This window comes from Papilio xuthus, unplaced genomic scaffold (genome assembly GCF_000836235.2).
Source record: "Papilio xuthus unplaced genomic scaffold, Pxut_1.1 DF827756.1, whole genome shotgun sequence".
NCBI classification, from domain to species: Eukaryota; Metazoa; Arthropoda; class Insecta; order Lepidoptera; family Papilionidae; genus Papilio; species Papilio xuthus.
Window position 1 is genome coordinate 6,130,024 of NW_013530893.1, and position 23,554 is coordinate 6,153,577.

Below are 23,554 nucleotides of genomic sequence, written 5' to 3' on the forward strand. Positions count from 1 at the left end.
TTCTACGCGCGAGTTAGTAACCAAACTAGTTTGCATTTGGCTCCTTTAGGAATGGTTGTGTTCTTATAAGAATAAATAACAAATTTCATTTGAAAGTTTGTTGACATTTAAAAGTAAATACATAATTAACTTTTTAACGTTTAGCATTCACGGTGGACTTATGATAGAAAAGTCATTGTATTAAAAAAACAACTATTTAATTTTCTTTTGTTTTTACAAAGGCGGGAATTGCAGTGTTTATGTCTTGCGAGGATTTGCCGAAATCGGTTGGGATTCTTGAGGTAAGAATTTGAAATTGTAATTTAAAATGTGGTGTGACGAGAAATAAAAGGCGTTGACCGATGGGACCCTCTGTAACCCGTCGGGCGGCTCATTTACTAAACTTTCTTACGCAACTTGATAACTTAACTGCAGTGTTAAGTTTTATGGAAAAGTTTACAGTGAAATGTTAAAATGCATTTTTTGGTCGGGTAAGAATAAAGCAGAAAATGTGTAAATTGGAAATATAACAATTAAATATTTGGTTATCTCGGCCTGGTAGGTGGACTTATGGACGGTGTTATTCCATAATTATAAACTTATAATATGCCACGAAAAAGTTATTCGGCGAAGTGATAAAGTTTAGAAAATTAAAAAATCACGCGTTTCCGTATCCATAATGCAGCTAAAACATTGTTCCTTGTCCATATTTTAATCGATAAAATCGTCTGGAATCTGGAAGTCTAGATGCGTCTGGCTTGCAGTTTTAAAAAGTTACAAAGCAAGCCATTTTTAACCGGATAAGCATTTCCTGATATCTTATCCTCAAGAACATTTATTGTTGATAGAAAGTCTAAGACAGATATGTTTAGAAGCTGACTGTATCAATGCTTGATTTTCAATTTAATTCCTAAGAATAATGATGCTTTAATAAAATGATCGAATAGGTATATCGTAGTTTTGTTGAATATTTAAAAAGCTTGCAGCTGCCGTTTAATTGTACACCCTTTTTTAATGAAGCCATTGTATTGCAGTGTAAACGTGAAAGTACTATAAAATTTCGTTAGGAATATTTTTAAAGATTTTATAATATAAGAAATAGACCCTATGTTTCCTTACCATAGTTACTTTTGTAATTTATTAAAACGCAATAAAATACAAGATAGCAAACTACTAAACCCTAAAAAAATTTCAAAGCAAAAGATATAATCGTATATCGTTCTCTCTATTTAGGTCTGATTTCTAGCTATTTATCTTAATCTTTTCGCTAAAGGCCCTATAACATTATGAAGATATATTACTCGGACGGTTGCGGGTTCATTACGAAATTGATTCAGCCCATAAACCGCAAGTGGATCTCAGATTAAGTGGATACCCGCGCGACCTCAATTACAAAGCCTAATTCTATCAATTACATGATGAATAAAGTATATATTTGCAAGTACTACAGGAAAGTAAGTGAGGATAACTTAAAAAAAATTATAACTAGTTAGTGAAAAAAATTGAAATTATATCTTACGACAATTATTTCTTTTGGACTAATAAAAAACATTAATTTATAGTAAGTCCTGTGGTAGGGGACTTAAAAAATAAGACGAATCAAGAACCTCCGTCTTTTTATTTGAAGTCGATTAAAACGATATTTTTTTACGTATTCAATTATTTATAAGATGACGATGGCTTTTGTATGAAAGTTAATCTATAGGTTTAAAAGTTTAAAGTGCGATAAAGTTTAACATGACAGCTAAATCTTATCTCTTTAAACCTAACTTAAATATTGGCTAATGAATCCTCGCCTTCTTAAACTTGAAAATCATTCTTTTTCTTATAAACCTCAGAATCCGGCACTATAGATGTTTTATGTTTGAAAAAAGGTTACAATATCATGAATCATTTAGGAATGTGGTTAAATACACAGACGGTCAGTCGTCTTTTTATTTCATACAGTAAATTTTACCTTAAAACCGGCAATCTCGAATTTGTAGGTTATGTTACAAAAATGAGAATAATTAAAAATATATCCAATAAAAGATATTATCTCTCTCACACTTGTATAGTTTTTAAAAGTGACTGGAATTTGAAATGACGTAATCGATCTATTTTGATGTCGAAACCTCGAACTTTACTTATTGTGGTTATCAGAGACCAAAATCCCCGATTAGAAGATATTGTCTCTGTTTTGTCAAAGATAATGACAGGGATGACGATATGTTTTATACAGAGTGGTCTCAGAAACCAATGGCTAGAGTAAGATAAAGACTATGAGGCGAATCTGTTTCACATCTATTCTTTATTTCCGAACAACCTGTAGTTACTCAAATTGTCTGAATCCACGAACATCTTAATAATAAATAACCTAAATAATGTGGTTAAACTTTGTACAAACAAAGACCGGCATCGACATAACCCATCTCGGAACTCTTTGATTGGTAGCTGTTTATTTGTATAAATGTTTTCAGATATCTTGGCGGCTCTAAACTTTGCGCGAATTGCGATTCAATACAATTTTAGGTGTGCAGGTGCAGCGCGCCGATGACCTTGGGCCGCCAATATATTTGAAAAGTATTATACTACATTTTTTTAACAATTGAAATAGTAACTTAAGAAGCCTACTTGCTAGATATTTTAAGGAGGAAGGCGCCTTTACGTAAAACATCGGAATAATTCTATAGCTAAAAATTAAAAAAAAAACTTTAAAAGCTTCAAGCATATCTATGGGTAGCGGTCGCTACTCAATTTCGGAGAATTTAGGTGCCTCTTTTGCTGCCTTATAATTAAAAAAAAAACTAGACAAGCAAAGGTCATTATTCGGTCCCGAGGAACGATCTCCAGAATATTAAACTCAAGTTGTAAAGAAACCTCTATAAAAGAGAAAAATTTCACAGTCCCTTGCAATCTCCGTTATCCAAGATCGACTGTTTAATTTCAATCTATTATATAATACATCATTCTTTAAATTTCTTTTCCATTCTCTTTTTCTTGCTGGATCTATCATATTCAAACAATACAATTAGAATCGAACCCAGAACACGGTTATTACAGCATTGCCTACTAGAGCGCAAAACTAAATCATCTGTCCTCAATCAGGCTTAGTTCAACATACAACATATAAACATAGGGTCAGTTGAAATCTGTACCGAGTGAGAGATGGACGTATTCATTTATAACATACAAATGTAAATAATTCAGTTCACAATTATATATCGTTGTGATCGTGTGCAAGTGGCTTTATAATTTTGTAGAAAAAATGTGTAAGTACATATAAAATGTGTAAAAAATAATATAAAAAAGTAGTGCAATATTTTAATGTACCTATGAGGTATATGGGGATGTTATTCTGTAATTTTTAGTTAATCCTATCGGTTTTTACACAGTGCGACTGTACAGTTAAAACGGAGGGCCTAGCACGAAAATTCGTAGGAACGTTTTCATAACGTAATCGAACAAATTGTATTAAAATTTGTGCAGCGCTCCTATTGGACGTAAATGACATCAACAAATCTTATCCAAAATTTATAGGTAGACATATTTATTCGATGATGTTACGAAGACGCGCATCACGAATATTCGTGCTCACTCTTAAGGTGTATAGGCAAAACTGTACAGTTAAAATTTTACCTACACAGGTACAGTTCAACTGCACAGTTAACTGAAGGTGTGTTGGAGTTTACACAGACATAAAACATTTTTTGTAGTATACAGTAATATAGATATGGTAATAAAGTAAGACCACGAGGTAGATCACCCATGAGGTGGACCGGCCAAATCAGAGCGGCTGCAGATGTCCCCCTACACCAATGTACTAAAAATGCAGCGACTAGGGAGGAGTGGCGGCGCCTGGTGAAACGGGTCACTGATACTTGATGACCACGACCAGTCAGAAAAGACTACAACGACGAAGAATAATAAAGTATTAATTTTAGTAATCATGAGATTCCATTACGTGTTGTTTTTAGTTTCAACAGAGTATTTAAATGTGCGGTTAACGTATGTTTATTTATGCGATAGTAAAGTGCGCAATGGCCTATCCAGCTCCGGAAATAGTTGGGCCATAAACTAAGAGGCGCCATAACGTATTGCCAAAATAACACGAGGATCTGCGATATTGACGGATTGATAGTTAAATAACCCTACTATGATAACTCACTAGAAAGTCGAATGAAGTTGAAATGGAACCAATAGTAGCTTTCAGAAGTATAACAATAAAAATTCAGTTTTAGTCTATTTCTTTAGATTACGTGACGTTGTTTATTGTTTTTTTATAAGTGAAAAGTAAGATTAGTAAGTGTAAAAGCGAATAGTTTTTTATTATTAAAAGAAAAACGAAAAATGCATTCTATCAATCAGAAAGGAAAATAATAAAAAACCGTGGTGTTTTTTCAAGGAAAATGATTAATCTATTTTTCACGAGTTACATTCGAGTTTCGTGAGAGAATACATAGTAAGGTGTGGGCTTTTTGCCAGTTGACGCAAAGTTGATTATTAAAGGGATCTTGTAAACTTTTGATGAGATCTTTGATGTAGGTTGCCACTTTACATCGTAATAATGAATAATGGAATAATGAAACACTAATTTAATTCTGTAAGAAAACAAAAAAGGGTGTTTAAGCTATGGAGAGTAATTTAGAAATCGTTACTAACACAAGGTCATTTTTATTGTAAAGAAAAGCGACATAATTTGTATTTGAAAAGAAAACCTTGGTCAGCAAAAATTACAATAAATCTCTTAGTTTTGTTGCCAGTATTTAAATAAATAGTTACATTAACTTAAGTAAGTTTAAACAAAAATCCAAACGAACATAATTACATTTAGTACTTACAAAAAAGCACACAAACACACACAAAGATAGTTAAGGATGTATTAACATGCAGGTAATATAATGCGTGAGAGCCTGCGCCGGCTGGCGGGGTCTGGCAGCACCTCAGAGGAGGGTATGGCGCGGGCGGGCACTGGCACCAAACGGGTGCGCGTGCAGCTGTTGGACGGGGAGTACATTAGTGTTGATGTTGAGGTAAGTGCTCAACATACAATATTCTAACATCTATGAGGAGAATACGAATCGAATGTCACCTCGCTCTTTAAAAATATGACCCTTAAATCTACTGATTGCTCATAATCTTTCAAACTGTTACTTCCAGCGTAAGGCGCGAGGTTTTGACCTGCTGGAACGCATCTGTGATGACCTGGACATAGTGGAGAGGGATTACTTCGGTTTGATGCGCGCGAATCATTCTGACCGCGTCTGGCTCGACATGGAGAGGACACTCGCCAAGACATTCAGGAGTTAGTCCACTATAGTTATAAAGATGAAAAATATATTATACTAGCTGTCGCCCGCGACTCCGTCCGCGTGGACATATAAAATAACATAATTCGTCTATGTCTTATTTCAGACTATGTTCTACACGTATGCCAAATTTAATCGAGATCCGTTCAGCCGTTCTAGAGATATCTTCAAACACCCATCCATCCATCCACATCACATCCAGCTAAATATACGCATTTATAATATTAGTAAGTTAAATAAAAAGCAGCTCTTCAAGGCATAAATTCGAAAAAAAAATGCATAAATAGTATCTGGCTCTAAGGTACCTCCTCACCAATTTTCAGACAAATCGGTAAAGCCGTTCTTGAGTTATAGATACTGTAACTAACACGACTTTCTTTTATACATATAGATTACTTCATGGCTGTTATAATTTTCAGATGAGCCATGGGAGGTGCGTTTTGTGGTGAAGTTCTACCCGCCGGAGCCGTCAGAGCTGAATGACGACAACACCAGGTACCAGGTCGGCCTGGCCGTGCGTCACGACATCATGGAAGGTAGGCACCTTCATAATTAATTGTCCTTTAGTATAAATCTATTTGCACAAATCACTTGTGATTAAGTGACCCCCAAAAATCAAGCAATAGAAAAGTTTTAAGAACTCAAGCCCTATTCTTATAATCATTAAGAATGTTGGGTTTTCTTAGTTTACAATAACATTGGCGTTTTCCAAATAAAACTCACGTGACAATAACACACTATTTACATTTATTTCTTTCTTTGGCATGGAGTCTGCATAAATACTAAAAATCTTACTAATATTATAAATGCGAATGTTTGGATGGGTGGATGGATGTATGAACATTTGTAAGAAGGTGTCTCCAGAACGGCTGAACAGATCCAGCTGTAATTTTGCATAGACGTAGAACATAGTCTGGAAGAACACATAGGCTCACATACTAATAAGGTTTTTTTTTAATTCCTCGCGAACGGAGTCGAGAGCGACAGCTAGTTATACAATAAACAAGACGATTGAAGTTGGTTAAGATCAGGTTTTGCTATATATATTTAATCGTATTTGTAGGTCGTTTAAGATGTTCATGTATAACGCACGCGCTGCTGGCGTCGTACATGCTGCAGGCGGAGCTGGGGGACCACGAGGTGCGTGTCCCGGGGGTGCAGCTGGTCGCACGCCGCGCCCTGCCCCCACACCTCCTCACATCTGATCTGGAGGACAAGGTCGACGAATTGTACAGGAAACATAAGTAAGTAACACAACACACTCCCAAATTCTTTTCGTAGCTGACAGATTTTCTGGTTTCGGGCCTCGTGCTGCAAAAATGTTCTCTAACTTATGAACCATCAATTTCCTGACATCTTATCCCGACTAGGTCTTTTAGTAATGATGTCATAATTCTGACTACTCCCTAGAGACACTCCAGTGAAATTGTCTAATTCACCAGGTTAAAGGGTATCACAATCACATCAGACATTTTCTTACAACAGCGGTAGAGCCAGCTTTAACATGTTCGCACGAGTTGGCCCGGCTCGCCCGGTGAAATACCACGACCACACAGAAGACAGGCGTCAAGTGGAAGCAGTTCCGCGTTTCGTCTGATGAGTGTGCGTCCCGGAGGCCAATATTAGTCCTCTTTCCCTTCCCACCCTTTTCCTTATAAGGAAAGCATGGGAAGTGGAAGTGGACTTTCCGGATGAGAGGATGCATGGTAAGGGAAAATATTTTCTTTCTGTGCATCCTCTCCTCCGTCGATATGCAATTGCGTATGTCTATGGGCAACGGTCACTTCGCTATTTCAGCGATTTCAGGCCGCTCGCTCGTTTGCCACCATTTGATATAAAAAAAAAAAAAAAAAGCGATTCCGCGCACTGACCCGGAGACACAATTTTACTCCTCTTTAACTTCCCACCTTTTTATCTGAGGATGAGCGGATGATGCATGGGAAGGGAACATATTCTCTTTCTGTGCATCCTCTCCGTCGATGAAAGATAGGCGACATGGCCATTTGCAATTGCGTATGTCTATGGACAACGGTCGCTTCGCTATTTCAGCGATTTCAGGTGGCCGCTCGTTTGTCTCCTTTTAATATAAAAAAGTTAGCTAAATCCATCTAAAGACCAAGATCATTTATTACAGAGGTCAAAGTCCAGCGGAGGCGGAGCTGAATTACCTGGAGAATGCGAAGAAGCTGGCGCTGTACGGTGCTGAGCTGCATCAAGCCAAGGACTCTGACGACGTGGACATCGCGCTGGCAGTCTGCTGGCGCGGCATCGCCGTACTCAGAGACATGTAATAATTCAATTTAAGTAATGCTTTTAGCTTTTTGCAGGAAGAATACTATCAGCTGATCAGAAAAGACTCATTCTTTTTTGGAAAGATTGCAAGAAATAGACCAGAGAATGGACCGTTTTGATCAGAGAACCGTAGGAAAGATGTCGTTTGTTGTCCAGGGTGGTGATGAACCGGTTCCCGTGGACGAAGATCATCAAAATCAGCTACAAGAAGCGCTTGTTCACGCTGCGGCTGCGCGCCGGCGAGTGCGACGACTGGCACACCTGCCTCAGCTTCCGCCTGCCCACCATACGCGCCTGCAAAACCCTCTGGCGCTGCAGCGTCGAGCACCACATATTCTTCAGGTACCGTGCCACCTGGCACACTTGTCTCAATTAAGTATACGGCCCTCAGCTGCGGTAGCTCTTCTGGATAAGTCAAAAATGTGGGCTTTGACGTTGAACACCAGAGAATGCTGAATGGTTCATCGTCTCTATCCAATCGACTGGTTAAAGCGCATATAGATTCCATGACATCGTTCCAGTAATCCTCAGCAGGTGGTCCAGCCGGCGAAGTGTGTGAGGTGTGAGGTGTGAGTTGTACTGATGATGTAATGGTGTTGCACAGACGCGAGGGTCCAGTGCTGGTGGAGCGCGTGTCAGGGTTCCCGCGCCTCGGCTCCCGGCGCGTCTCATGTCGCCGCACTCTGCGCCAGCTCACTGCCCACCTCCACGACAACCACCTCTCCTACTCTCACATCTGACGCTGGACGCTCACTTCTTCTTTACTGTTCCCACTGCACAAACATTTTATCATACCATTTTATACTATTACGATGAATTCCATATACATTTATGTCCCGTTTACATTATTCCATTCCAGCGAATCACCGCTGGATTACAACTGGAAAAGTGTAAAACTAGAAAAATATATAAAATAGTATTTCCTGTCTACCTCTTGTACCATACGGAGTCGTTAATAGCTAAGGGAGTAGTTTAGTGTGGATTTAATAGATTTACAATAAGGAAGTTTAAATAATCAACGACTGATAAGTAACTTTTAAGTTAAAAGAAAATGCAGGCATATATCAGGTTTAATTTACAATGTATTATATTATTCTTCAAATTACATCTCATATTATTTTTTATGTATAATAAAACTTCAGTTTAAGTTAAAAGTATATTTTATATAAATAATTTAATATATAAATGTTGTAAAATAAATATATACAATGTGCCTTTAACACATACAGACATACAATTATATATTCTAGTACACAATTAGGTTAAGAAATAGTATATATTCAATACAACAAAAAAATAGTGCCATTTCTAGATTTAACTTAAGATATAATGCATGAAGAACATATTTTGTTCAATGTAATGTCAACGATAAAAGTGAAATTTTAATTAATAAACTGTTTTATAATTTGTTTTATTTAACCCTTGTATACTATAATATGTAAAAATATTTTACATGCAAGTACTATCAGGGAATCTGGCGGTAAACAATATTAAAAGCTACACTAATTTGAACGAAGGCATTTAGACAACGATACCAATAACATACCAATAACCAATAGGACGTAGCTTACATGTCTGTACGAAAAAAGGTAAGTCAGTATACGACTAATTGTTTTTTATTATGTCGCCGTGTGAACTGCTATCTCATTGTTTATTTTGTAAAAGGGTGCGGAGTTTGTCTCGTTGCAAGAAACAAGGCTAATCTGTTAGTGGAACACCGCGAAGATCCTTTACTGTACATACATAACGTAAAAAATGCACACTAAAATATATAATATAAGCGTCAATAGCCTAATGGTTAAGGGTGCGGATTCCCGATCACGAGGTCGGCGGTTCGAATTCCGCCGTTCGACTATTGTAAACCATTTCCTAGCACAAGCCTAGAGCTTAGTTGGAATAGTAAAAAGAAATATTAGTAAATTTACAAAAAATTGCTAATATTTTAATACCAAAAAAATGCATACTTATAAAAATGGTAGATATTATATTTTGCATTATTGTAACATTAAAAAAAAAACAATAAACTCGATGAAAATTGCTTTGATAACCTTTTGACTTTCAACTTAGTGACGTGCTGGGTTTATATGCGATATTATAATTATATTAATGTTATCTAATCATTTTATAATAATTTAATTTGTTATATCGATATACTTAATTATGTAAAATAAACTTTAAAATTGCAAATTGTCGTATATTTATCCAATCAATGTTTATTTGTGTTATGAAAAAATAATAAGAATAGAAATTAAAAAACAAAATCCTTTTCTGCCAACAAATATTATTTAATCTTCTATTAGTAGTTTTATCATAAAGTTCAACAATAATTTACAGTATAGGAATATCATCATTTTACAGACAGTTGTAAAGCATTTTACAAATACTAAACATCATGTCTATAAGGCTTAATCAAGGCTTTGTATCATTTAAGGAAAAAAATAAGTTAAATACTAAGAAGTAACTCGAAAGTTTTACTATTATAAAATAAAATTACTTAGTTTAATCTGATTAAATATATAAAAATTGTTTAAAATTATTTTAAGATAGGCAACAATATTGGAAATTCCTCGTCATTGTATAATTTGCATTGAACCTCATAGGTCCGGTCATACTCTTATCTATTACATATAAATTATGCCTGTCTTTCCCCAATGATATCTTCACCTTAAATATATCACATGGAAATACCAAACAATCGCAGTTGATAAGTTTAAAATAAAAAAAAATATTTAATTTGCGCTGTAAATCCATTACAACATTCAACATTGGAAATAGTCATAAACACCTCTGTCAGCCATGTGTTTACCGAAGTCGCAACTTTTTACTAAAGAAAAAGAAAAAAAATAACGAAGTTTGACGTAGACGTCTCTGATCAAGGAGTTTTTATGCTACCAATGTACTGGCCACCGAGGATGTCGCATATCAAGTACTTAACTATTTAAAAAAAATATAGATGACAAAAATAGAATGCGCGGGAAATGAAAGACAAAAATCACATCGCGTAAAATATCATATCTTTCTATGTTTATATTTGTCTTATTAATTCCGTGTATTCTATTAAGAGCTAACTTAGCTATTTAAATGATGTAACAAAGCTATTAGGTTTTTTCTTTAGTTAAAACGTTATTCAATCCAATTTCCGTGGTTCTCAAACTTTGGACGTGACAATTGCATTGTGTTTTTCAAAAACAACCATTAATATTCCAAATAATCTGCAGATACAGGCAACCTTTGTGGAATAATGGACAGAGAAAGGTAAAAAGCATATTTTATTTTCTCATTACATTCACATCTTAGTCGAACAGTTAATACTCTTAATTCCGGGACGAATTAGACACGTTACTTACAAACTACTTGTGACATTAATAAAGAAGCGAACCGATTTATCTCTCATTTCTCTTATTTCGGAACAACAATGATGCTGTTATTATAAAATTAAAAAAAACTAATACAACTAACTTTTTCACAATGAGAATTATTTTATATTAACTAACGGGAGTCACTTCAAATTTAGTAAGCACACTAAAACAACTGCTTATGGTAAGTTAACGTCTCTGCGTGTGGCAGTTTGAGAATCCCTGGTTTTAAGTGATAAATAACACGATGGTACATTTAAAGTGGAAAACAGAAAAGCACGTTTGCAGTTAGTATAAAATCCGTCAGAGAAACAAACGCACGTTACTTTGTTTATAAATTTTTATACGATCAAGTATCGTAAATAATATGTTTGTTTAACATTAAATAGTGTGGTAAAAAATATATTAAAAATTCAAAACTATTTCTTGAGGACTCTTGCAAACGTAAGTTCTATTTTCAATTTTTTTCGATTTAAAACTACGTAATATACCTATACCAATATATTTTTCCATTAAAATGAAGTTTAAATAACGCTTTTTATAACGAAATTCGATTTTTACCATATCTTATAGAAATCTGCTGAATGATAAAAAAAAAGAAAAAAAAAATAATAAACCTTATGTGTATTTTAATTTATCACATTTTCTTTTTTTTAATTATTATAAAATTACAACCAAAACATTGCCCTTAATGATGTAACTCACCTTGTGACAATTAGATTTCCTTACAGTTTAATTAATTTCCCGAATACTGTTTAAAAAAAAAACGAAAACTAAACGAGAAAACATCGATAAGAAGTGAAATTTATTTCCTGTACAAGTTTATTCAAGTTTTTTTATGTGTTTAATTAAAAAAGAACTAGGTTTATTGTTACTCACTTCCAGCGTTAAAAAAATATACTATAATATAAACCTTATTCCTATATTCAATTAATACAAAGACATTCCCCTCACTTTTGATTTATAGGAGCGATATTATCAATTTTAAATAATTTGTCATCATCATCATCATTAGCTCACTATACGTCCACACCGAGGGGCTCAGAGCCTACCCTAAGTTAGGGGTGATTTGGTCATAGTCAACCACGCTGGCCAAGTACGGGTTGGTTAAATTCACACATATCTTTGAAATTCTTCTCAGATATGTGCAGCATCACGATGTTTTCCTTCAACATAAGAACGTCGGATAAATAACATAACCATGGTGGGATTCGAACCCAGGACCTGCAGATCGCAAGTCAAGTGTTCGACCTCTGAGCCACCGACGCTCTATAATTTATAGTAATGCAATATATTAGTAAGATTATAAAGAAGAAAGAGTTGAGTTTTTGTTTGTTTGTATTGAATAGGCTTCGAAAATACTGAAACGATTAAAAAAATATCACAGTTGCGAATCAACACGATTACCGGATGATCTAGGCTTTATTTATTACTAGATTTTCTTGATTCCGCCCAGACGAAGTCACAGGCAAAGGTTATGATAATATACAAAGATAATATAATTAATAAATAGTTATGTAGTTAATATTTATTACACTATCAAAAACCAGATATATAATTAAATTATTCAAACTTTCGTGAGACATTATACTAAACTGATATATAAACACGGCTAAACACTCACGTATATACGTCCGGTGGCGGCACCGACTAGTTTCGAGCCCATCGGGGCCTTTCATCAGAATGAGTGGTACTGGTATTATTTCGCGGATGCGGCCCGTCGCTCACAATGAGCTCCACTCATCCTGATGAAGGGCCCCCGATGGGCTCGAAACTAGTCGGTGCCGCCACCGGACGTATATACGTGAGTGTTTAGCCGTGTTTATATACCAGATAAATAATCTTAATAAGATAAAATTGTCGTGTCACAATGTTAGTTACCATACTCCTCTGAAACAGCTTGACAGATTTTTAAGTAATTTTATATGAATATTCAGTAGCTCTGATTCGAAGTGCCGAGTGAAGTCGGGGCACTGGTAATAACTGAAATATTCTTAATTCCTAATTGCAGTACAACATGGAGGTTCTCGCTGAAGAAGTTTACGATTTGACTTTCAATAGTTTATTCAGCGGAGTGAGTTGTGTGCCGCTTTAACACGAGTTGCGTTTGCATTTGATTACTTTTAACACTGATTTAATGATAACATAATTATCATCTCGCAAATTATTTGTCTGAATTGCACTTTGTGTGTTGTTTGTTCGCACTTTGCACGTTTGATTACAGACTTCTGTCTACTTTAGTCCAAAGATTCGGACGTAGAAGACAGAGTCCGGGGTATGGTGTGCTATAGGTCTAATAGAAATTGTTTATGTTTTTTTTTTTATTCTTTCTTGCTTGTATACTTGTAGTTTTAATTATTTTCTAAGTAGATTAAGGACTGATATTTTCTAAAGAACGAAAACCCGAAAAAAAAGGAGAAAAAAAGACGATTTAAACAATTTTTAGTCGTGGTAATTAACCCATACTTTTGTTTTACAGGTTGTAACCGGATTTAATAATTTCGTGGTTAGTAATTTATTAAATACATAGTTACAGAAATAATTGAAACTTTAGAATTAGTTTTATGAAGCCTGATAGATGTTAATTCTACACAGAGACATTTAATACCTATTTAGAAGTGCCTTAAAATTTTCTCAAACTAAATCAGTACTAATGAAATCACTTACCATGAGCAGTCTTTGTCACTAAGGGGTACCTGACTCTGTGTTCTATTAATTGAATATTTTATATTGAGAAATCTACACTAAGCTAAACCTTAATTAAGACTGATTGCTTTAGTATAAGGCTTCATTTTGCTTATAGAATCTATTCAACATGAACTACTTGGTGGGCATGGTAGTAGGCTACTTATCGCTGCTGAAGGCATCTGGTCAGCAGCAGGGTAGCCTGCTGGACAACCTCGGCGAAGGAATCCAACAGCAGATCAGACCCATCAAGCAACCCATAGACGAATCCATAGCTTATGTCGGCTCCGCTGGATGTGAGTTAAAAAACCCCATTACAACAGATTGGCTATACTGATGCACAAAGCCGGTTTCAACATATCCGGCACCATCTTTTCTCGGTGTCGGGGGAAATCTTTCAAAGATATCTTATAATCGTAGGAGGCACCGCTGGCGCTAAAGTTAAAAATAAAGGGACGCCCTTTTCGTCCGTCGCTCTGGGCTGTCCCCCCACCTTGTCATAACCTAAAGCCGCTACTGGCGATGCACGTAGCATTTTAAAAATCGTCTATCCGTATAGTTTTTTTGCTTCATACTACATATATTAACACTATAGGTGCTACATTTTAAAATGTGAGAGTAAATAAGCCAGGCTAGTAGCATTGAAAGTGTTAAGAAGTGATGAAGTTAACCAATCTGTATCACACTACAATTGGACACAACATGTGCAGGTGCTCACGTAAAGAAACTACTGGGAGTGGCGTACGAGCAGCTGGAGGGCGTCAGGGAACCAGATCTAAACTCACTCTCCTTGTTCTTTAAAACAAGGTTAGTTATCTACTCTTTTTAATAATCTTTTAAAAACAGAATTATTACTCTCAATGCAATGTTGTCCAGGGCTAGCAGTAAGGTGTACAACATCAGTGTGGCAGCGGAGGCCATCACCCGCGCGCGCGCCTTCAACCCTCAGAAGAACCTCATCATCTTTGTGCACGGCTTCATTGATGATCCTACAAAAGATAGCTTTAAGAATATCAGTGAAGCATTTCTTAGAAGTGGTAAGTACATAGTAACAAGTTAACTTCGCGTGAGTTTTTACAGAACACAATTTTAGTAGTATCGGGGTGTAGTGGGATGAGAGGGGAGGGGACTGCGCAACGCAGATGACCATGAATCGCAAATATATAAAAATATCTATTTGTACCTGGTATTATTTATGTACAACTAGATGTAGCACGCGACTTCGTCCGCGCGTAATTAAAAAAATATTAGTAACCTATGTGTTCTTCTAGGCTATGTTCTACATCTATGCCAAATTTGAGCGAGATTCATGCAGCATCCGTTCTGTATATACCTTCAAACAAACATCCATCCATACATCTATCCAAACATTTGCTTTTATAATATTAGTAAGACTACCACTAACTGTTTAGTAGTTATAATAATAGAAAAAATGTCGTTTTTATTTATCTTGTGCAATTAAATTTAAAAGATTTTGACCTCCAAAAACATGATTGTACATTCGTTTTTTTTCTAAGTCAGTGACAAAATGATTCAAGTTCAAAGTAATTCCGTATGCCTGTTGGTGACTTTTATAATTTAGTTTTTACGTGCGACGTAAATGAGTCAGATATGAACGTCTTTAGAATGTTAATAAAGTTATTGTCATCCATAGGATTTCCCACATCACATCCGTTAACACTTAGATTTAATGGTAAATTAAATGAATATGCAATCTGCAAATGTTTAGGTAAATTATACCTAAGGGTCGCTGCACACGAGTCACACGCGATAGCTACAATATATCATTTCGTACATTTTATACGGACTTTTAGGTTTAGTTTAGACTTTGTTGGCCGTCACAAATCGCTACTCGCTTCTTGTGGCCACTTATCTCTATAAATAGATAGGCAATTGCTTGAGACAGCTTTTGTTTCGTTCCCATTTAAACATGCGTCGATGTTACTTGACAGTTAATTCTATGTATATAATAAGTTTGAATCCATACCAATAGAAACCGTTACCATCAGCGCCAAAAAGCAAAAATTAAATAGGCACAAAATACTAAGTCTTATAGCCAGTCCATTTAGAAAGGTTAGTGTAAGTGGTACATGTATGGCGACCATGTCAACTTGGATTCTTAATCTTATTAGTATCCGTATTGCACATAATTTCAGCTTATTAAAATTTAAACATACGGACATAGATTTACTGTAGATATTGACCACAGTTACACATATAGTCATCCCTATCTTTGTCTTTAAAAAAATAGAGGCAACAATATTATTACTAGCTGTCGTTCGCGACTCCGTCCGCACGGAACTTTATTTGTAGCCTATGCGTTCTTCTAGACTATGTTCTATATGTGTGCCAAATTTCATCGAGATCCGTTCAACCGTCCTGGAGATATCTTCAAACAAACATCCATGCAACTAAACATTCGCATTTATAATATTAGTAAGAAGTATATCTTAACATAAAATTATTTATTCTTGATATACTTGTAGAAATGTAAAGCGCAACCTTCTTCAAAACAATGTTATATGCTAACTATAATGACATTGCGACACAATATGACGATGAAGACCATAACAGAATAATTAATGTAAGGACTAGGAATTGTAAGATAAAACTCAGTTATTCTATAATGAGGTAATTACTTAATGGACATTAAAAACATCCTGATGTAGAGTTGAGGTTTTTATTTATTTTATTCATATTAGACAAGGTACAATGTACATGTAACAAGTGTTTATAAACTCATTGTATGTATAAATGAAGACGAAAAGAGATGGTAACATAACTTAGTATTCTTCTAGCAATAAGAAAGGGGAGATGAAATTAATATATGATTTCCTAAAGTACTCTTAACTCTCTCTTGTCTTGTCCACGTCAGCCATATCTTACTTCTGTTAGAAAGAAAATCCGACAATCCGGTGTACCGGCACAACACTACTCTTATTGAGATGTCGACGCCTATGTCCCCTCACTAATAGAATTTTGACACTTGACGTGGTAACGGCAGCGCGTCATGAGCGCCATTCGCGCTAAATGATTCCAACCAGTAATGCCACAAACTTCTTACTAATATTATAACGTTTGTTAGAAGGCATCTCCAGAACGACGACATGGATCTCCAAGAAAGGCATAGATGTAGAACATAGTCTGTAAGAACACATAGGGTACTGTAGTTCAGTATTATTATATGTTGTGTCAGGTGAGACGAGCGTGTTAGCACTGGACGGCAGTCCGCTGATCCGCTGGTTGTATCTGCGCGCTACTACATACGTGCGCTTCATGGGTCGCAAGCTGGGCGAGGTGCTCGCAGCTATGGTCAAAGGTAACAACACACACACAAACACTTTCTACCTTCATATAGAGTGAATACACTTGACATCAGTTGGGTTCCTGGTCAAACTTTTATTTTAAATTTTATAAGAAATTGTCTTCACATTCCCTTTTTAATCTGTATGTCTTTTTTAGCCGACTTCAAAAAGAAGGAGGTTATTAATTCGTCCGTTTTTTTGGAATTCATTCTGTATTCGTTGTGTTTTTTGTTAATTAAAAAAAATCAAGCGCGCACCCTTTGATGTTATATTTTGTTAATATAGGAAGACTTTAAAATTGTAGCTGGCTTATCGTGGATTTCTGAGAGCATTATCCCCGTTTAAAACATATCATTATCTCTGTCGTATCAAAGATAATGACAGAGATGACGTTATGTTTAATACAAAAATTTTGGTCTCAAAAACCCACCGTTAAAAAAATATAATTTTAAAAATAAATTATGCAATTGTAAAGTTCATTCATAAATAAGTAATGTCAAGTATCACGACCTCGTGTCAGTGATGTCAATGTCAACAAGAGTGTCATGATGATGGCACTTCAGTAGCGGTCAGCCGCTCGCCGCTCAGGATTCACGTCAACAGAGTTAACATGTTTTATAAACTGACAGACTTTTTACTCTCATTACCTTATCAGATATAATACGATGTATGACATTTGACCTTATATAGAAAACATAATTATTGTGTTCGAATAAAATAAAAAAAATATTGTCCTCAGCATACGAGTAATAAGTTCATTGGTAATTACTATTTTTAGGTTTCTTAATTATAATAAAGTAAAAAATTCCTACATTTTACGTTGAATCCAGTTTGCAGTAAAATTCTATCATAATTAGTTCTGATATTTGACAAAGTTTTTCTTTCTTAAGTTCGTAAATAAAAATCAATTAGTATCGATGCAAAGTAAATACCATAAATAAGATAACGAGAACAAGACATGTAAGGTCTTTGCGTAGAAGTTAGAGGTCGCAATGGAATTCCGGTATTTGTATTTGTCCGTGCGGAAATATTTCCACTATAAATAAGGAATTTGATAATATCATAAATTTTCCACTTATTAATATGAATATTATTTTTTTAAAACAAACCAGAATCCAAAATAATTGTTAAATGGTTTCACATTACGTGTTTATATGCAAGTTTTATTTCTGACGTCCGCAGGCGGCACAGATCCGGCTTCAATTCATTTAATAGGTCACAGTCTGGGCTCCCACATCAGTGGCTTTGCTGGCAAGACTCTACTCAAGCTGACAGGGCGCAGGCCCGGCCGCATCTCAGCACTAGACCCCGCCGGACCTTGCTTCACGCACGTGGATGCGGACCTCAGGGTCAAAGATAGTGACGCTGATTATGTAGATTGTGTACATTCAGATAGTGGAGTGTACGGCATGAAGGAACCTATTGGTAAGTATCTGGTGATTAGTGTGCGTCACGAGGTCAAATTAAAGCAATCTTTTTCATCCCACATATTTATTTAAAAGAAAGAATGAGAAAGCAAAGTGGTTTTAGCAGAAAAGGAGTTGTTTAGAAAGGTGTAATGTCCTCTTTGTTTCCGTCCCTTCTGTCGCGCTTGCAGCTGTCTATAGGCAAAAGTCACTTCGTTATATCGGCGGACATTTTAGACAATGCGTCTATAATTTCGAATGTCTATGGGCAGTGTTCCCCTAATTTGGCGAATTCAAATGCCGCTCGCTTGTTTTCAACCTTATAATATTAAAAAATATCAACAAATTCAGGAGGTCGAGGAATTAAAAACAGTAGTGATATCGCGCAGGTCACGCTGACTACTTCCCGAACGGCGGTAACTCTCAGCCGGGCTGCCTGCTGCAGACCTGCAGTCACTCACGCTCCTGGCTCTACTTCGCGGAGTCTCTGCTGGAGCGCACAGCATTCGCCGCGAAGAGGTGTCCCAGCTGGGAACACTTCAAGAGGGACCAGTGCGATGATGAAGTCAGGTCAGGGTCTACCGAATTTCAGATATGGTCATTAACTGCTGTGTTTAGGATCGTCTCTTTGGAGTCCTAAAGAGTGTGGATTCGGTAAAAGACAACTTAGTACGCCAGGATAATTTCAGTAAAAATTTTGAGGTAGATTTTTTGGTAAGATCGCTCCTTTTCATTTCCTGCCTTTATGTCACAATGGCTTTAAGCTTTGAGGAATGTTCTATACAGCAAAAAAACGTAGTAAATATTCATTAACCATGTTGAATGATTAGCGATTTTTAAAGTCAGTAAAAAAACATATGAGAGATGATGAAAAGATCTTTTATATAATTCATGTGTATTCCAGCTACATGGGTATAGACTCGAAGCCGGGCACCAAGGGCAAGTTCTTCCTGCAGACGGGCTTCCTGTTCCCTTACGGGCGCGGGGGCGAAGGCCTAACTTACAGGGAGCCTCCAAACCTTATACAAGCCGTCGCGGGCTCAATACTGAAGGACGAAGACCAGGAGACGCTACACTCAGCAGCCGCGGTTCTAAAAGACCAAGATACATCGAAATTACTTCAAGCAGTAGCGGGTTCGATAGACCAGGACCCGAAAGAATTACTTCAATCTGTCGCGGATACTGTTAAAGACCAAGATCCGACAAAGATATTGGAGTCTGTCGCTGGTTCAGTAAAAGATCAGCTTCCAAGCAACGTGTTGAAATCGGTCGCTGGATCAGTCAAAGACCAGGATCCTTCAAAGTTACTGCATTCCATCGCTGGTGGTGTACTGGAAGACCCGAATCCCTCAAAACTGTTGAAAACATTTACAGGTTCCGTATTCGGAGGATGAATACATAATTGTTGTGTGTATTTTCTGTAAATAAATCTGATCTTCTGAACATATTTATTTAAATTATAAAAAAAACAGCACCTGGTCCAGAAGGGTAGGTAGAGATTAAGAGCTTTCATTTGGCTCACTTTTCTGGACTTATCCACATACAACATTTCGGTCTAAGTTAAAGTAATTTTTTTTTAGGGTTCCGTACCTCGGAAAGGAAAGACGGAACCCTTATAGGATCACTTTGCTGTCAGTCTATCTGTCATTTTTTTAAACTAGTGTATTTACTTTGATTTAAAAGACTTGACTTTCAACTATTTATACTTCAGTTAAATAGTATTTTTTTTGTAAAAACAACTTAAAAGGTTAGTAAAATAAAAGGATAATAAATAAAACAAAGCATCATTTATTGTAATATCCGCTGCTTGATGACGTCATCTCGTTCAAATAAGAAATTATACAAAAATGGGGGACAATTATAAAAATAAACATCTTCAATAAATATATAAAGACAACACGGAATTTAACGATACAATCAAAATAAGCCTTTATTTTTATATCATTAAGGTATTATTTACTTCTTCGTGTTTATATAAACTTTATTTCCACATCGAACGTAATAAAATATTGTCACAATAAAATTACATACAAACAGACAAAATGATAATCGTCATGCAATATCTCTCATACATTAATCTTAATAAAATGTGAAAATTATTAAAAAAAATATATATATAAAGAAAAAAAAACATTAAAATCGAATACCGATTCAAAATCGGCGCACAAAATAACTCGACAATGAAACTTATTAAAAATACGTCTAGCGTTAAGATATAACAAATATGTCGACCTTATAGAGATAGACTATTTGTGGGCTTCTGTCTACCCTTTACATATATAAAGGCACATCAAATAAGGGAATTAAAAAAAAAATAAAAAAGAAAAAAAATTAAAAACGTATTGAGTGAATTTTGGCATATACAGAATTTCTATTAAAAATTTTATTGTAATGAAAAAAAAGCCCACAAATCAGAATATCGTAACATGCTCAATATAAATCTAAATTGAAAAAAAAAAACATATAGAGAGAGAGAGAAAACACTATGTAGCGGCATCTCGCTCGCTCGTTGGAATGTCCCGTTTTATGCAATAAATTAATAAAAATGAAAATCCCGCAACAGTTATATAGAAATTGTGCAGTAAAACTTCAGTTTACCCTATACACCGAACAAGCGAACATTCATCATGTACCGAGTCAACGACCCATCAGCAGAAGCCACATTTGCCCGAACACAAGACATTTCGCTTACATTATAGCACCTAATGGTGTAATATATTAAGAAATACATTAATACCAACTTTTTTTTTTATTCATAAATATATTTTCTTAACAAACAAAACTCGCGACTTTCAATGTCAACGTCGAACGAGTTTAGTTTCAATGTATTTTTGAATTGATAAGAGAGAAAAAAATATTGTTTTTAATCGGTGGTCTCCCTCGTGCGAGATGTTTTAAAGCTTATTCCATTTTAAATAACGGACACGAACACGTTTTTCTTCGCTATGGCAACATTTCCTTTCGAAGCGGATCTTAACCTAAATAAAAAGAATGCCGTCACTCCCGACGTCCACAACATCAATATAAATCAATTAACTTGATAATTAATTAATTATATAACGTTTTTAATAACTTAATATTCGCAGTGTCGCTTACGGCTAATTGTGTGACAGGCCGCCATCTTGTTTTATAATGTCAAAAAAATGGCGCGAATCTAATAATTTATACAGAGAGTATATAACTAAATATATAAGGTACGAGTTATTGGTCGATTATAACATTTTTAAAAGTATTTTAATATATTGTGAACGTGTATCCAACGCCATTTTGACATCACGAATGAAGATGGCGGGTGTGCGCGGCGCGGCGCGGGAAGAGTTATGGCTGCGTGCTCTGTTGCTGGATCTCTATTTTCTCCACTGTCATGTCGGGGTTCATCGCTGTGGCCTCCTGACAATGCATAACACAAATATAATTAGTTAATTTTTATTTGAATTGATTGAGATTTAAAGCACAACTTAGGTTATTGTTGTATGTGTCTGTATGTGTCTGTATGTTTGTATGTGTCTGTATGTATGAAGACATGTATGTACCTGTATGGCCTCGGCGAGAGCGCGGTCGTGGTCGATGGGGTCACCGTCCGACTGTATGGTGATCTTCTGCTCCACGCGGGTCTCCACGACGCCGTTGCGCTCCGTTTTGTACTAGAAATGTTAAAGTCCATAGTTTTGAATGTCTTAGGTCTATTGAAGTTTTTCAAAAAGTCTAGCAACTCAGATCTTTGTCATGAGAGTTAAAATCAGTACCGCCCCATACATAATCCCATGAGAACTAATGATTATCGTATATTTTTGACAACACCTTGTCAATTTAGTAGAAGGATGTATTTTCCAGGTGGTTTGTGTAAGAGATGACTCACGGTGATTGTCTCGACGGTGCGCGTCTTGGAGCTGATGGTCTGCGAGGAGACGACCTCACCCTCGGCCTGCCCCACCTCCTCCGCCTCGCTCTCACTTATCTGCGGGCCGGTGCTCGTCTGCAAGTACACTTTTATATTGACATTTTGCTTCGCTGGATGGCGTTGATATCATTTTAGAACGAGCTATTAAAATGTGTGTTATCGCGCCTTACATACAGAATCATTTAACGTTAAACAATATTTACTTATACTTCATAATCTTATGCAAAATACACAACTTAACAAATATTAAAAGTGACCATTGCTTGGCTCCTTCACTTTTCTATTTGACACTTGTGAACGATGGTGGATTTTTTTTATAGAGAATTTCATAACCTCCAAATCAAATGTATGTATGAAGATGTATGTGAGTTTGTGTGAGTTACCCTGGCGGTGGCGGTGGCGGTGGCGGTGGCTGCGTGCACCATGCTGCCGAATGGTGCGTTGCCCATCACCGTGCTGGAAGTTGTCGTTGTGTATGACCCCGGCTCCTGACAACATAACACATTATACGTCAATTGCTTTTTTCACAACATAATTACATTTACCATTTACATTTTACGACAGATATATTTTTACAGAATTCACTTAGCTATTTTTTACTAAATAATGGAAAGATTATATTTTCATTTACATAATAGGGTTGGCAGAGTTTATAAAAACTATATCTTAAGTTCCATTTCTAGCTTAACCTTGCACACGAATACACTGAATATTATACGTTTATTTAAATTAAATAAATAAATATTTAATATACTTACTTATAATAAAATAAAAAAAGTTGATATATAAATGAATAAATTCGAATCATACAAACACATTCACTGCTTTCTAACATTCCATGCAAGTGAGATGCATAACAAAACATAAGAGTGTCATCGATTTGGACAACACTTAATAATGACACCAAAGACAAATTAAACTTCAGTATTAGTCGAAAACAAAAATCTTTTTCACTAAAAATTTGTTCAACCATTAAAATGTTCGTCTTATAATAATGTAAATGACGAAAATGACTAATATTTACGACTAATACTGAAATGTAACATTCCATTCTATGTCATGCCACTAACACATCACTAAAACATAATATAGTTTTTCACTCACTTTTTCATATATGTTGTGTATGATATAGAATTATATCATACGACCTGTTGTTTCACTTATTTATAGTTACAACAAAAATGAGACACCATTTTTAATTAATATGAAAAAAGGGTTAAGATTTATCTCTGTGTACTTGCTATTAGGAATTAATTATAACACAAATTATAAAATTATTATTGTTTGATCCGTCTTTCCTTTGAAGAATATGTAACCGGCTCCTCGCAAGCAACAGAGATAA

At 35.6% G+C, this 23,554-nt stretch overlaps 3 protein-coding genes across 6 annotated transcripts in view; 2 read left to right on the forward strand and 1 right to left on the reverse strand.

Annotated features, from left to right (window-relative positions):
* Positions 1-13: 13 nt before the first annotated feature.
* Positions 14-8,631, forward strand: LOC106116164 (protein 4.1 homolog). 2 transcript variants are annotated; one of them, XM_013309910.1, is made up of 8 exons: positions 14-281; positions 4,852-4,991; positions 5,119-5,263; positions 5,687-5,803; positions 6,331-6,511; positions 7,402-7,554; positions 7,716-7,901; positions 8,164-8,631. In XM_013309910.1, the coding sequence occupies exons 2-8, from the start codon at positions 4,860-4,862 to the stop codon at positions 8,297-8,299; spliced, it is 1,050 nt and encodes a 349-aa protein (XP_013165364.1). In that variant the 5' UTR covers positions 14-281; positions 4,852-4,859; the 3' UTR covers positions 8,300-8,631. The 2 variants fall into 2 exon arrangements, with proteins under 2 accessions (XP_013165364.1, XP_013165363.1); XM_013309909.1 differs by lacking the exon at positions 14-281 and adding an exon at positions 3,094-3,230.
* A 2,624-nt stretch (positions 8,632-11,255) lies between these two features.
* LOC106116274 (inactive pancreatic lipase-related protein 1) lies at positions 11,256-19,754 on the forward strand. Of its 3 annotated transcripts, none has more exons than XM_013310031.1 (10): positions 11,257-11,359; positions 12,927-12,989; positions 13,395-13,421; positions 13,719-13,896; positions 14,311-14,407; positions 14,477-14,637; positions 16,797-16,919; positions 18,088-18,330; positions 18,701-18,881; positions 19,216-19,754. In XM_013310031.1, the coding sequence occupies exons 2-10, from the start codon at positions 12,933-12,935 to the stop codon at positions 19,703-19,705; spliced, it is 1,557 nt and encodes a 518-aa protein (XP_013165485.1). In that variant the 5' UTR covers positions 11,257-11,359; positions 12,927-12,932; the 3' UTR covers positions 19,706-19,754. The 3 variants fall into 3 exon arrangements, with proteins under 3 accessions (XP_013165488.1, XP_013165485.1, XP_013165489.1); XM_013310035.1 differs by having other exon boundaries at positions 11,259-11,359; positions 12,927-13,015; XM_013310034.1 differs by lacking the exon at positions 12,927-12,989 and having other exon boundaries at positions 11,256-11,359.
* A 327-nt stretch (positions 19,755-20,081) lies between these two features.
* Positions 20,082-23,554, reverse strand: part of LOC106116275 (protein 4.1 homolog) — a 50,903-nt gene continuing 47,430 nt past the window's right edge. The window contains exons 15-18 of the mRNA XM_013310036.1: positions 22,621-22,700; positions 22,171-22,288; positions 21,845-21,955; positions 20,082-21,701 (exon numbers count right to left, since the gene is read on the reverse strand). Of these exons, the coding sequence (XP_013165490.1) occupies positions 21,630-21,701; positions 21,845-21,955; positions 22,171-22,288; positions 22,621-22,700 (381 nt within the window). The 3' untranslated portion in view covers positions 20,082-21,629. The remainder of the gene's footprint in view (positions 21,702-21,844; positions 21,956-22,170; positions 22,289-22,620; positions 22,701-23,554) is intronic.